General features: G+C 38.7%; 1 protein-coding gene across 3 annotated transcripts in view; it reads left to right on the top strand.

The window, feature by feature from the left end:
- Nucleotides 1-16,174, top strand: part of ARHGAP42 (Rho GTPase activating protein 42) — a 245,838-nt gene that overhangs the window by 171,162 nt on the left and 58,502 nt on the right. For all 3 annotated transcript variants that reach the window (XM_045183571.2, XM_024574588.3, XM_045183572.2), the window contains 2 exons: nucleotides 6,476-6,577; nucleotides 15,799-15,909. In XM_045183571.2, coding sequence (XP_045039506.1) covers nucleotides 6,476-6,577; nucleotides 15,799-15,909 — 213 coding nt within the window. The remainder of the gene's footprint in view (nucleotides 1-6,475; nucleotides 6,578-15,798; nucleotides 15,910-16,174) is intronic.

Below are 16,174 nucleotides of genomic sequence, written 5' to 3'. Positions count from 1 at the left end.
ATTAATGAAAGAACTCATAAAAAACTAATTTGTGAGTAAGCCGTCAGTAAACCCTAAGAAAACTTTCTTCTGTAATCTAATTTCTGTTCTCTTCTTGGTATCCTTCCAAATTTTGTATTTTTCCTTTTCTCTCTATATAGCACAACTCTTTAAGTAATTCCTTTTTTCCTCTCCCATTTTTGACTGAATTTAATTTTTATTGAAGATATATAGTTTTTAAAAATTCAACAATATGAAGTGTTTATCAGTTATAAAATAAGTCCGCTCCCTACTGCACCTCTCTCCGCCAGAGTTCTGCTCACCGGGCAACCACTTGTGATTCTTGAAGCTGTTTCAAATTTTCCTCCAATTTGCTAAATAATATGCTCACTCTCATTCTTCTTCCTTCAATGTTAGGCATGATAAGTTAACTTGCCTTCTATAGAACATGCATATCCAGCACCGTTACCGCACCACAGCCACCAGTACCCTATATAGTTCCCCTCTGGCCATCCTCCAACTACACAGTCAAGTCACATTTTTAGAAATCCGTGGTCAGTGTTTCCATCATGTAATTATTGTTCGTAGACGAGCCACGCTAAGTCCTGTGGTTGCATGTTTGTCTTTCCTAGAGTTAATAATTGCCTTACTTTTAAAGTTTTCATGAAATACTGTTTTCCAATGCACAGATATAACTACAAACACACCTTAACATGTTCAAACACATTAGATATATTCTCCATTTTATTTATTTATTTTTTTGGAGACATTTCTCCTGGAAATCTCATCTTAACTGGTTGCTTGGAAGTTGATAGGATTACTGGGCCATCTGTTTTCATGAAAGTTTCCATCACACAGTATGTGACCGGACATCCTGGGAATTCCCATTGCCTCTTGTAACCACTGTCTTTCTAGAACCCATGTCTTACTTTTTTTGATTTATTTCTTCATTTTAGTGGAGCACCCCTCTCAGTATCTTCATGAGAAATAATACATAGCTGGTAAAACGTTTGAGACCCTCTAGGTTTATAAATATCTGTACTCTGCCCTCAATCCAGATTGACGGTTTGACTGGATGCGGAAATCGGGGTTGGAAATGGTTAATCTTTAGAATATTGAAAACCCTGAACCCTTGTTTTATAACTTCCTGTGGATTTGTTGTAGATTCATTACCATTTTGATTTCTGATGATTTCTATTTGACCTCTGCTTTTAGGTTTTCATTTTTATCTGTGGTTTTATAATATTTTATATCTTTTGGGTATTTTCTCATTTATTGTGCTTTGCACATATTTTGCCATTTTAATATGGAAATTTCTTTAAATCAGTTCTGGAAATTCTCATGTATTTTTTAGATAGTTCCTTCACTGCATTTTCTTTTCCGGTAGTTCTATTAGTCAAGTATTGGGCTTTCTGATTAGTCTCCTAATTGTCTTACCTTTTAAATCTATTTTCTTTGCGCTTTATTAATTTACTCATACCTCATTCACTTTTTTCTCATATAACAACCATTCTTATGAGTTTAATGTGTATATTTTTGTTTTGTGTTCTTATAAAATCAGAATGTTGTATGCATGGCTTTTTAACTTACATGAAGAATTTTCTGTTTTTTATTTTTCGCTTGTGATTGTGTTTTAAGATCCACCCACTTGTAATATTTCCCTGACTTCTGTGTAGCACTACACAGTACACATCTAGTTCATTTTATGTCCTCTAGTGAATGCCCTGGCTAGCTCCTTCTTCCCCCAGATGCATATCCTCGTTCCTGTTTCCCTGTGCACTTTCTGTGAGGGTCTTTTTGGAGTGTACACACAGAAGCTGGCCCTTAGGGCACACGTTTTGCTACTTAGTAGCGTAACATTTACCTTTAGAAAGGCTGCACCCTGCTACGATCTGCTGCCATCCCACCCGGAGCACCCAAGGGTCCTGTATCTCCACGTGCACTCAGCACATAGTGGGATTCAACCTTCTAACTCTTGCCAATATCTGATAGATGTGATGTGATATCTTAATATTTTAATTTGCTTTTCTGTTACTACTTACGAGTTTGAAGAACTCTTTATATGTTTGTTACCCTTTTGGCTTTCCTTGTCTGTATTATTCCTTCATATCCTTCACACATATTTCTCTTCGTTTTTCTGTCTCCCTAGTTTGTAGGAGATCCTTATAAAGGCAAATGTGAAGCCTTTGGTTCTTATGAATCTGGTCACCTGGCGGTGGTAGTGGTGAGGTAACTGGGAATGGGACAGATGTGGTGAATTATGCTGATGCAACTAATCTAACCCTGGAAGGAGGCCTTTTGTAACGTCTATTTTTCAGCAGATTGAGGAAGGGAGACGCAGTGGAAAATGGGTTGGGGAGATTGGGATGGTTGGGTACAGTCACCCGCAGGGTGACATTGTTGTGTAAGCTATACTAAGATTCTCAACAACTTGGGTTTCCAGATACCAAGAATCTCTTGGGCCTCAGGGCACTCAATAGAGTATGTGTTTGGAATATCCCAGCATCTGGCCCTTCTGAGACTCAGAGGTGGTGATGTTGCCCTGGACCACTCTATTCTAGGCAGCGAGAAACCCCCCCCATCGGAAGAGGAAGAAGTCTAGCCAGGACTGGTGTGGTCAGGGCTATGTCGTATCCTCTCAATGCCCAACAGAGTGCCAACTTACAAGAATTCCAGATGTTTTTGAAATAGAAATTTAGCTCTTGGTATTTATTACTCTTTATATTGCTTTTTCTACTACCGTGCGATCTCTTGAAGGATTTTTCAAAATATACACGTAGTGCTTATTTAGCTATCAGTTACCCTAACACGATGACATATTTGCATGGGAAATTTTGCAATATCCTGTGTGGCAGTTACAATAATGGGATTGTCCTAACAATCTGATGCATAAATCCATTTTTTAAAAGAAATACAGAAAATATTTTTTCACTTCCCTTATTTTAAAAATTTACAGCGTGGTAACATTAAAACAAAGGTTGCTAAGGCAGTTATTTAAACAAAACTTTTCAGTAGTCTTTTATAGAAAGAAATGCAATTGGGTAACACTGAGAAGATCTATGTGCTTTTCTAAATGTCGTGTTTGAGTCTATTCTTTATCTTTGGTACCCTCTTGTGGTCAGTGGGAGGCATTGGTTTGGTCTTGTTTTTAACAATGGTGTACAATTTAATATTCTTATCTTCATGATATTCCTACAGTTATAAGTATAACTATAGGAATAAATGTCTTGTTTAAGAGTAAAAGCGACACTGGGAATTTGCGCTGTGACGATCGCCTCCTACTCCTCACTTCGGTGTGTGGGAGGAAGGTGCGGCGGGACCGCGGTTGCTAAGCTTGGGAGCTCAGTGAAGGTCTGGTCACTGTGCTGAGAATAAAGGCGGGTGGTTTGGAAAACAGATTGTAGGCCCAGAGCTTGTCTTACACGTTCTCCAACTCTAACCAGGTTTGGGGACTAATTTGCCATTTTCAGTGAACTGTTTTTACATATTTTATCATATGCACACTTGTCACACATACATACACCTATGTCTTCATTTTTTAATGATTTCCTAATTCAAATGCCCTCACTGTTGATTGACAGACAATGTGTCATTGTAATGTAGTATTTTATGAATCATGCCATGACTATAGGAAGACAGTGACTGTGCACAGCATTTGGTAGAGTCATGGGTTGTTTTTTCCTTTCTCTCTGCAGCAGTGGTTTGGGAGAACATTCTTAGCATGATATCCACAAGCAGATGGAGACAAGAGGTGGACGTATGCTGTTAAGTTACTGAGTCCAGATAGACTTGGCTTATGTGCCCAGTAAATCATGGCTTTTTAGGGGAGGTGTGAATTGCAAGAAGTGTGTTTGTTTTCAGGAACATGCTTCCCTAGATTATAGTTGTCCTTCATGTGGCCCACCCTTCCGACTCAGCTCTTTAATTTTATGCTAGAATTGAGTGTGTCTTTGTTGTCTACAGCATTGGAACCTTTGAGTAGATCTTTCTTTGCTGGCCCCATGGTGTGAAGGGCCTGGGTTTGAATGACAGCCCAGGAAGTGCTTCTGGGAATAATTTTTGGATTGCCAGGAACGCTGATGTTTGGCCCTGAATTAACATTTCCCAAAATGCCATCGAGCACTGGCTGAAAACAAAGATGCGAGTGTAGTCAGCACAGCTGTGTTCTCTCCTCCTTCAGCCACTTTCTTCTTCTGTGCACAGTGAGAAATAGGAAGCCCCCACTGTAAGATGAAAGTGATTCACTTTTATGTGCTATACTCTAGTGCAGATGGTTGCCCCCCAAATGCGTATGTGCCATTGGGTTTGAGTCAAGGCCATTTGTGCAGAATTGTCCCTTGTATCATGGACAGTGGCTTTTTGAACAAATGAAATATCAATGAGGGATTATGGTGGTCAGTGTTGGAAGAGGAAGAATTTTATTTTTTCATTAACTGTTTGTTGAGCACTCGCTGAGAAATTCAGTTTTAAGGAGGATAGGGTATACATAAATTTCTCTGCTACAATGTTCAATAAAACACGAACACCATAAGAAACCCGTATGTAAAACTATATCAGCATTCACGCGGGAGAGAGAGTTGGTGGAGGGGACTTGTGAATGAGGTCAGTTTGAGGTGGATGCTAAACTTGAATATGTTGAAGTTGGAAGAAATGAGCATTTATGTCAAAGGGAGATGGCCCGGAGAGAATAAAGCAAAGAGTAGGAGGTCAAAAGGGACTAGTGAGGGGGACTTTGGAGAGGTAGATTGGGCAGGTGAGTTGTGGCCATGAAATGCCAGTTTAAGAGTAACATCGCTGAGCAGAAGAGGACAGGTTCACCCCAGGTGTGTTCCAGAAGTGGAGCGTCAAGCTCCTGCCATCCGGAGCCTTCGGCTTCCTTGCCTCCTTTTGGGTCTGCATATGGTGTTGCGTGAGTTCCTCGACAGCCCTTTTTTGGATTTATTTTCCAATTGTCTTTCTCCTAGTAGGGCCACATTTTCTCCTTAGGTAATGGAAATCCTCTGAGGATTTTGACTTTCCCCCTCATTTACACGTTGTGAAGTGCAAACGTGTCAGTACTTCTTAATGGTCTAAAAGTGATTTGAACTTTCACAGCAGAAGCCTACTTGCTCTTTACATTCAGTGCAGTTTTACCAATTAGCTTTCAGTAGTCCCTTATAAGGAACTAGATCATCCTGAATTCCTGAAAATATCATTGAGGTGTCAAGTTCATCAAGATAGAATTGCCTGGGTATATTAATCTGGATCTGATGACCTCAGCATAGTGGGAAAGAGAGACCAGAGTTCTGCCTGTGTTTCCCTCCCTTCTTCTCTTCCTTGCCCCATCTGTCCATCCTTCAGTCCTTCCATCCTTCAGTCCTTCCATCCATCCTTCCATCCAGCCATCCATCCAGCCATCCATTGTTTTTAATTAAATTCTTCCAAATACTTAAGCAAATAATGAAGCAAAACATTATGCATGATAATCATAGAGCTTTTTAAATTATTTTTCAACTACGGTTGACATAGAAGTGTATATTAGTTTCAGGTGTACAACATTGTAAAGCTTGTTAAAAGTAACAATGTCTGAATCTCTGGATGGGAGAAATAATCTGCATTTTGAATAGACTTAAAAATACTCGACTCTGATTAAAGTGGTTCAGAGATTGTCCTTCCAGAAACACTGAAATAAAAGCAAAAAATAGTACTACTTTGGCCAATGAAATTTGAGTCTGGTTACCTCATATTTATTTCATGTGGACCCATAAATGGAAAAAACATACATATTTATGGTTGCAGAAGATTATATGCCCAGGCATGTCCTGTTCCTTTAGACTTTATTCCATTTGCATTTCTAGAGAAGCATGTGATAGGATGAAAGGTATATTCTTCTCCACAAAAGACTATGCTGGTTACAGCTGCCCCTTCAAAACAAAAACATAATCTTAGGGGTAAGCAAAGGTCAGTTAATAGTTATGTTGACTATATGATTTCAGTTGTTGCTAATACTTTTAAGTTTAAACTGTCTGATTTAATGATTTTATGCTTTTAAAAGTCTGTTGTCTGCCCTGTCAAGAATGAGTTGTTTTGAATGATCAAGTATCTTTTTGTGGCTGGAAATGACGACTTCTCAAGAAGACTCTGTGCCAGTGGTCCTGTAAAGTGGTTACATGTTATCTCATCTGAATCCCCACAAGGCCTAAAGGAGACATTTTGTCTTGGTCTAGACGGACTAGATGGGCATCTCTCATTGAGAATCAACTATAAAGACTCAAAGGGCTTCTACTGTAGCCAGTCTAGCCCCTTCTATACAGTAGTTCCATGAGCTTCTTTAGGAGAATGCATATTGAAATGACTTGTGTTCATGCCCTTCTTTCTAATCTACTTCATATACCTTTGCATATACTAGTTGGAGCTCACTAAATCTTAAATAATTTTCTTTGATGTTTGATGGGAATGGTGAAAATTTTCCTTGAGGCTCTAATTTGAATGTTTTGTTGCTATTGTTATCTCCTAGGATGGAAAGAAGAAGTTTGACAAGGAGAGTGAAAAATACTATTCTATTCTTGACAAACATTTAAATTTGTCTGCAAAGAAAAAGGAGTCGCATTTGCAAGAGGTAAGCTTTTCCAGTTGGAATGGGGAGAGCGCATTAGCATTAAGTCACGTAAAGTTCAAATTTCCAAAGGTAGAAGTATCTCAGAATCTGCTACTCTTTAATAAACAAAAAAGAAAGAAAGAAAGAAAGAAAAAAGGGAAGGGGAGGGAAGGGCAGGGGAAGGGAGGGAGAAAAAGGACAATACTGAAGTTAATCGAGCATTTACCATGGACAGGCACAGTGCTGAACATTTTAAATGCCTTATGACATTTAATATTAGCAGTTCCTAATGGAAGATTAGTATTTCCTTCAACAATGAGAAAGAGTGAAATAAAACTTTTCATTTTCTTCTGTTGGGCATATTTTAAACAATAGGACCTATCAAATTCATGTTACAGCTTTTATGTTAAGTTGAAAATACCTGTCTTTAAGGCATCGCCTTAGCACTAGGAGAAAAAAGGTATACAATTACACATTTTAAAATTTCAATTATTTTACATCAATTTTCTTAAAGAACAAGGCAACAAGTATTTCACTAACATGTATGTATATACACAGTTCAATTCTTCCTTCTTTCTGAAATATCTGTCCTTTTCATTGGTAGTGTTTAAACTATAATAAGGAAAATCTTATAGTCCTTTTACTAAGAAATAATGTAGTTCTAGTTCCAGTGATGAGAATATGTTTTTTGAAAACAGACTGTCTTGTCATTTTCACCCTAAAAGCAAAAATACCTTAACACTCCACCCACACTTTTCCCTGAATCTACCGTGGTTGCTTCAGAGCCGCAAGATGGGAGTCAGTTGTTTCCCCCTGGGGCGATAACTGCTCTCCAGACCTTGCTGGGGAACCCTGTACTTTGCTGAGTCTTCTTTAGTTTCTTCCTCCTCCTGTCTCTGTACTTGTAGGTTTCACAGTCCAGAACCTCTTTTAAATGCCGCATCCTGCCCTGGCTGGTGTGGCTCAGTGGACTGAGTGCCGGCCTGCAACCAAAGGGTCGCTGGTTTGATTCCCAGTCAGGGCTCATGCCTGGGTTGCAGACCAGAACCCCAGTAGGGGGTGCATGAGAGGCAACCACACATTGATGTTTCTCTCTCTCTCTTCCTCCCTCCCTCCCCATCTCTAAAAATAAATAAATAAAATCTTAAAGTAAAAAAAACATGTCTGACTTGGTAGAGCCAGTTAGCTGCTTTTCCAATTCAACCTGGTCATCTGCTCTCTGTAGTCTTTCTCTTATTCCTCTTACCTCCCCACTCAGCCACAGGGCTGCTGCTGGGCGAGTTAGAGAATGACTGGGGTTCCACTGCGTCAAAAGCCATGGGAGGGTTATTTTCGGCTCTGATTCCTTTTTTCTACATTCTCATATTGTCATTGAAGGAACTGAATTTCTTCATTTAAATATATTCAATATTGGGAAGTGTTATTTAAACATGAGTTCATTACAACTTATATTTTATTATTAATGCCAGCTATTAAAACAGGATAATTGAATGTATAGTTGTTTGCCTATGGAAAGGTTTTGTGGTTAAAGTGAAATGGGAAAAATATCTGTCATTAAGAAAAAATAATGTTTTTAATTTTCGAGGATGTATTTAATCTTATGCATTATTATGCTACAATTTAATATTATGTTGACATGTTCCATACAACTACTACTAATGCTCCTCCTCCTCCTTTCCCCCCCTTTTTTTTTTCCTATGTTTCGCTCATATTAACCTTTGGTCTTGCCCGAATTCGCCAAGACTGGGCATACTTCAAGGCCTTTGCTTTTACCGTTTGTTCTACCTGGAAAGCTGTTATTACGCCTGCATAATTTCATCATCAGTTCCTTTTCTCTGTTTTAGCTTTTGTCCCCCAGGCCCTGTCTCCTGACTCTGGCAACCGCCAGCCTGTTCTCTTCATCTATGAGAATTTATTTATTTACTTACTTATTTTTAAGTTCCACGTATAAGAGAGATCCTGTGGTATTTGTCTTTCTTCATCTGACTTTGTATTTATCATAATGCCCTTAAGGTCCATCTAGGTTTTCAAAATGGCAAGATTTTATATGTTTTTCGGCTGAATAATATTCCAAATATATAATAATATATATAATGTAATTTTATATATATCATAATTTATTTAACCATCCATCCAGCTATGGACACTTAATTTGTCTTTATATCTTGGCTATAGTGAATAATTTTGCAGTAAATGTGGGGTGCATACCTCTTTTTTTTTAAATCCTCACCGGAGGATATGTTTTTATTGATTTTTGTTAGAGAGGAAGGGGGAGAGAGAAAGAGAGAGAAACATCAATATGAAAAGCATTAATTGGATGCCTCCTGTACATGTCCTGCCTCAGGATCGAACCCTCAACCTTTTGGTTTATGGAAAGATGCTCCAGCCAACTGAGCTACCCAGCCAGGGCATATACTTCTTTTTGAGTTAGTGTTGTTGTTTTCTTCAGATAAATACCTAGAAGTGAAATTTGCTGGATCACATGGTAGTTCTATTTTTAATTTTTTGAGGAACTTCCATACTGTTTTTCATAGTGGCTGCACAAATTTATATCGATACCAACACTTGTTATCCCTTGTCTTTTGATGAGAGCTATTCTAACAGGTGTGAGGCGATACGTCATTGTGGTTTTGACTTGCATTTCCTCGATAATTAATGATGTTGAGCATCTTTTCTTGTACCTGTTGGCCATCTGTATGTTCTCTTTGGTAAAATGTCTATTCAGATCCTCTGTCCGTTTTTAATAGGATTGTTGGTTTGCTGTTGAGTTGTATGAGATCTTTATGTTTTAGATATTAGCTCCTTATCAGATAAATGATTTCCAAATATTTTCTTCCATTCAATATGTTGCTTTTTCATTTTGTTGATTGTTTCCTTTGTTGTGCAGAAGCTTTTTAGTGTGATATAGTCTCATTTGTTTATTTTTGCTGTTGCTTTTGCTTTTGGTTTGAGATTCAGAAAATCAAGACCTGTGTTAAGGAGCTTATCACCTACATTTTCTTCTAGGCATTTTATGGCTTCAGGTCTTATGTTGAAGTCTTTAATCCATTTTACTTTTTGGTGTGATGTAAGATAGTGGTAGAGTTTAATTTTTTTTTTTAAATCTGGATGTTCATTTTTCCAGCATCATTTATTGAAGACACTGTTCTTTCCCCATTGTATATTCTTGGCTCCTTTGTCATAAATGTATTGATCATTTAGACATAGGTTTATTTCTGGGCTCTCTATTTTGTTTCATTGGTCTATTTGTCTGTTTTTATGCCGATACCATACTGTTTTATATACTATAGCTTTATAATATAGTTTGAAATCTGGAGGCATGATACTTCTAGCTTTGTTCTTTCTCAAGATTGCTTTGGCTATTTGAGATTTTTTGTGTGCGTGTACCTCCACACAAATTTAGTGTTATATTCACCTGTTCTAAACTTCTTAAATGCTCACATTTCTCTAAATATTGCACTAGAATAAACCTAAGAGAGAATACAGTATGTAGCTGAAGTCATGTACAGAAAGGCTTCTGTAATTTTCACCTGTGCACCATATGCCATGCCAGGTGCCATGGCCGGGTACTATTATAAAAATTGACTGCTCCAGAATCCACTGTGGTTTTTACAGTCTCTAAAGGACTATAAGTTCACGAGGTTCTTGGGGAACATGCAAGGCCACCCTTTGACAAGGCATTGCTTAAATCATCTAGCAAGTACTAACTTGATCAATTTCAATATCCTCTAGAGGATATACTTTAATTTTCCCTGACAACCTAGTTAAATATTTAATGCTTTGCTTGCTAGTGACCCTCAGTTCCTTAGGCTGTGGTAGGATAGAGTATCCATTCTGGTTCTGTATGTGGTTGGAGGCTGGAAAAACCTGTAACATGGTTAATACAACCTCCACCTGCCCCACTTTGTCCCATTCCACAAACACACTCACACACACTCACATGCACATACTCCTTTTCCAGGAGACACAGCCCGCAACACAACACAATTGTACCATAGCAGTGCCTCAGAATACATGATGTAGATGAGGAGAAACATGGCTCGGGTCTCCTGTTTTCTCTACACTTTCAGGAATCAAGTCTCTTACAGGGAGATGCCGCCACACCATGCCTGTAGTTCTGTAACATGACATTAAAAGTCATCTGTTTCTGTCCAGAGCATCTCTGTGTCCTTCTGTTGGCACCAGATTTGTTTTAAGTTGCTCTCGGAAAGACCCCTGTGTGCCTCCTCATCTGTGTCCTTGTTCATTTCCATCATGGAAAATACGTGGCTGCCCATTTCCAGGACCGAATTAGGGATTATGTTGTTGGTGAAGCTCCAGGACCATCGATCAGATGGATCGTGGCAATAAACAGCATTGTCGAGATTTATACTTCACAGTACATGGAAAGAAGTAACATTTAATATGGGATGGGCGATTTCTTTCTAAGCATAAAATAAAAGAAAGAGATCATAAAGGAAATGTGAAAAGACCAGAATGCATGCAAATAATGTCTGTTTTATAAGACACTAAATCAAATTAAAAAGCAAAGTGTTAGGGAGTTTAAATAGCATATGACATAGGATCACCATCACTCATACATAAGGTTCATCCGCAAATCAGAGTGAGGAAGTTGGTCTTCAGCTGAAAAGATGGGCTAAGAGTGTGAGTTGACATTTCATCAGAGAAGAAATATAAACTGTAGTGAATATTCTGTTTCAGTGTCACATGTATTAAAATACAATGCAAATTAGTAATGGCGGCAGAATGTTTAATTTGTTAAAAGATATCCACCGTTAGTGATGGCATGGAAAACCGAGTACCCTTTTGCTTCTCTGGTAGAAACAAAATCATTCAATCATTCTTGAGGTAAACTTGATGACATTTTTCAACACGTTTTCAATGTATAAGATAGTTGAAATTATTCCTATTACCAGGAGTTTACCCAAGAGAAATGGTCAGCAATGAGCATAAAAATAAATGGTGTAAATCTGTTGAGGCGAGATAACTCTTGCGGTGCACAAGTTTGGAAACACTTGAAATGGCACAAAGCATAACTGGGGCAGATGCACACAGATAGCTTGATGAAAAATGAAATGTGATATGGCTATGAAAGATTTTATGGGGAAATCCTTTAAAGACATGAACTGTTCATTAGCTTAAGTGGAAAAAAGCAAATTTTAAGCTAGATTGTATGCACAGTGTTATTCAGGTTTGTTTAAAGTAACTGTGTGTGTGTTTTACACATCAAAATATTAACAATGGGAATGAAAATTCTCAATATCTTTATATTTCTCTTTATGGTAATGAGTAATATAAAAACTTATAATAATGACTATGTGATGTTTTTATAATTAGGACAAAAAGAAAGGAGAAAAGAAATCCTTCTAGAAACCCAGACTTTGGGTTTCCACCTGTCACTAAGTATACTTTGAACAGGTTCCCGTTATCCTTACCTCCTAAAAGAGGGAAATCCCTTAGTTTCTACGGTTGTACCTCGCTTCTTATCCTTCAGTTTGTGCCCCCGACATCTCTCCCATTTTCTTGCTGCCTGTAACGTCCTGCCGCATGTCTCCCAGGTCGTGGTTGCATCATGCCTGGCCACGTTTCCACCCCTGGACTTGACCACGCCTCAGTGACACACTGCGGTCTCTCACATCACCCTTTTCTCAATTTCTTCCTACTTCTCATTTCTTTAATTCTGTCAAGACTGGTATTTTTCATATCAAAATTGTCTTTGACTTTTCCTCTTGTTTTGCACATCCTTAAGCTTCTCTTTCTTCTTCTCGGCTCAGCTTCTCTTAAGCTGAGATGTATGCCAAACATCCTCAACCTTGCTAACGAAGGGGTCTCCTTCTGTTCTCGCCCACCCAGCCGCACCACTACATCCATATATTCTGCAGCACCTTTGTCTTAATCTTCTTGGAATTCTGCTTTGCTCTGGTCAGTACCTTCCTCAAGCTTTTGCAGTGTCTGTAGACGGAAGCTTACACTTTCTCTCTTTGCCATCTTCACTCTCGTCGCTGACTGTTTCAGACAGAACCTTTTGGTCTACCAATCGCACCTTGTCTGCACTGTCCCTCCCTCCGACTCTACTCCTCTCACCTCCACCCGCTCCAAACCTTCCCCTTCTTCAGTCCAGCCTAAATCTTTTCTCCTCTGGGATTGAAGGATTTTTCTCTCTTTTGAATTGAGACAGCTTACTGTAGGTGGGGAATAATTTAGGTTTCTGCAGATCTAGTTTTCTGCAGAACTTGGTTTCTTACTAGGATGACTTTACAGAGTCCCCTTTGCCATGTAAACAACAGTTTATACCTGTTGTTCTGGCATAATAATCACTGGTGCTCTGTTTCAGTTTGAAAAGTTTAGACAGTAAATTACACGGTTATTTTACTTACCCCATTCAAAATACAGAGCAGCAGTTGCTAGTGGGAACATAAGCACCTGTCTGCTGGTGAACAGTACACTCTGTGAGCTTAAGTACTAACAGGCTTCACCACAAGTAAAGAATGCCTTTCAAAAAAATCGTGTACTGAAAATAAATTAAGCTCTTGTATTCTTTAAGCACTCCACATTGTAGATGACCTTTCAGAGCAGATTTGGTTCAGCAGATTCATCTAGATTGGAGGTCACAGGAAATATCTATACTGGTAAATGGGAAGAGTCGTCATTTCTCCCTTGTCCTTCTTTGTGCCCCCGCAACCCCACAGATGGGATTGTGCATGGTGATCACCAGGACGCATGGCTATGATTTATTACAGTGAAAAGATAGAAAGGAAAATCAGCAAAAGATGCGTAGGGCGAAGCCCGGGGGAAACCAGGCATAAGCTTCCAAGAGTCCTTTCCCAGTAGAAACACACAGGGCACACCTCATTTCCCCAGCAGTAAGGTGTCAGAAAAATATGTGAAATGTTGTCCATTAGACACTGAGTATGGACTAAGTGCTGATGGTTTTTCCTGGGAGCTGGTCGCACGGGCACCTTCTGCTTGTCGTGCACCCATATTCCAGACTCCCAGAAGGAAAGCAGGTATTCAGAATAAACCATATTGTCTGCACAGATCGTTTTGGCACAGTAAACTGCGCTTATCAATTAGAGTGGTGGGAACTCTCCCGGAACCAACACTCCCAGATGCAGCCGAGGGCCGGCCCTGTAAGCAGGCCTTTCAGTGGCTAGCATTCATGCCCGCTGTGCCCAGCTTTGTTGACCAGAAATAATCAGGTGTGTTATAAAGGTGTCTCAGAATTCTAGTTTGTTCCCATGTGCTAGTCAACCATCAGTGACACTATCTTTCATAGGAAAGAAGACCTTCAGAAATAACTTGGGAAATAGAATGTTATCTCCGAGACTAAAAATACTCTTGTGTCCTTTACACCCAGTGGTGTTCTGGCTCTCTGGCTTGCAGGCCCAATTTTCTCATCTCTTTCTAACTCTCTCATTCACTGATGTTGGGTTGTGGTTTGGAACTGGCTGTTTGGGGAATATTTATACCACAGAAACCGGCAAATATTACAAATCTGGCTGTCCCCGTGCGAGAGCCCGTTGTTGAACATTTATTCACATACCGCTAACTACACCTTCTTACCATTTCTTCTGTTAATAGTGTGCTATCCTAAGCAGTGGTGAGAAAAAATATATGATTTGTATAGAGCGCAATTGTCTTTTTGTCTTATTTATATCTTCTCTTGTTAAGAAATTGTCTTTGGGAGCTGAGAATCTTCTGGTTCACATTTCCTACCTGATTTACATGCTCTTTTTGTATATTAATATAGAAACTTGGAATTTTCTTTTTTTTTTTTTTGAAACTTGGAATTTTCAACTTTAAAAAATTCCGATTGACTTGCTTATCATATTGGGTTATTTTTAATTATATGCATAAATGCATAGTAAATATATATAATTACTTTTAAAGGTGTTTTATATGAAGTTTTAAAATGCTATGGTGTCCAAGCCAGCAAACGTAATTTTATCTTTTTTTAAAGCTTCTGCTTGTGAAATTATCATAGTAAAATGGCTCCAAAGCAATATTCTATTCCCAAATCGTTGTTGGCAGATACTTAGTATTCCGGAGAGCCCATTTTTTTCATCTGCTTTTAGTAATCTCAGCTGGCAGTGAGGAGTGTGTATAACTGGGCGAGAAAAGTAAAATCATGCCTCTCTGTTAAATTGAAGTCAGTTTAAAAGAGGGCATCTGAGAATGGTAGTGGGAAGAGAAGAGGGGAGAGAGACAATGTCAAAAAGAAAATTCAGTTATTTCAATAACACTTGTGTCGTACTTGATCAGTAGAACCTTACTGCAGTCATGAGGAATAAATACGCATGGCGTCGATGGAGCACAAAGCGCTAGGTTAGAACCGTTGAAAATGTTTGGCTCTGCTACCTGCAGCCTTATCTTTCTGAGAGGTTACTTAATGATGTGGCTCGCTGCCTAACATTGTCAAGTCACTCCTCTTCAGTTAAAGTCCCAATTTGCCATTCGGTGTTCAAGATCGTTTATAGTGTGATGCTGATCTTAGTTCTCCCTGCTTCCCTCCACTTATTTACTCTGCTGACAAACTGTCAAAAACTCTTTCATGCCTCTTTACTTTTTTGATGAGAGTGACCCTTTTTTTTAGCTTTGATTAGTCGCTGCCAGTTGTTCATCTTAAAATTCAACTCAAACCACTATCATTTTCTCCCAGAACTTAAGTCTCTTTTTTTATGGTCCCATAGATTTTCAAATACATTTCTAAACCTCTTCTGTAATATTTTCATTTACATGAGCTGAATGTTGTATGCTTACTCTGTGGCTTTTTTTCCTCCCACCCCATATACTGTGAACTCTTGTGGGCAAGGACTGTGTTTTCCTAGTCTCATTATTCCAGGGACATAATAATAATTGCTATATTAAAACTTTTCGCAGGCCCTGGCTGGTGTAGCTCAGTGGATTGAATGCGGGCTGTGAACTGAAGGGTCACTGGTTCGATTCCCAGTTAGGGAACATGCCTGGGTTGCAGCCCAGGTCCCCCGTGGGGACCATGTGAGAGGCAACCACACACTGATGCTTCTCTCCCTCTTTTTCTCCCTCCCTTCCCCTCTCTCTAAAAATAAATTAAAAAATTATTTTTTAAAATAAAAATAAAAAAAGAGTTCTTAAAAAAAACTTCTGGCAGGACTTAATTTTTAATCAAGATTTCAGATTTAATCAGGATTTGAGTTCCATTCTAACAAGGAACCGTCGGTAATTACTCCCTGTATCACCATTCGCCTTCTTATGCTCTTCAGGCAGATACACAAATTGACCGGGAACATCAAAACTTCTATGAAGCATCACTAGAATATGTCTTTAAAATTCAAGAAGTTCAAGAAAAGAAGAAGTTTGAATTTGTTGAACCGGTAAGTTTTAATTTCCCTATCAAATAGTAAGATCAGTATATCCTGTGGGGAAAAAAATTGCTGTGTTTTTCTGTTGAAAATTACAATTTTTAAAAACAAAAAGGGAGGGGGCAGTGGGGAAAGGGCAAATAGATGAAGCACAGGACAATTGTAGGGCAATAAAACTATTGTATGTGATACTGTAATGGTGGACAAATGTCATTATACATTTGGGAGAACCCATAGACTGTTACAACCCAAAGAGTAAATCCTGATGTAAACTATG

This window comes from Desmodus rotundus, chromosome 5 (assembly GCF_022682495.2).
Source record: "Desmodus rotundus isolate HL8 chromosome 5, HLdesRot8A.1, whole genome shotgun sequence".
Lineage (NCBI taxonomy): Eukaryota > Metazoa > Chordata > Mammalia > Chiroptera > Phyllostomidae > Desmodus > Desmodus rotundus.
Note: the sequence above shows the minus strand (reverse complement) of the source record. Positions and strands in the feature narration are given on the sequence as shown.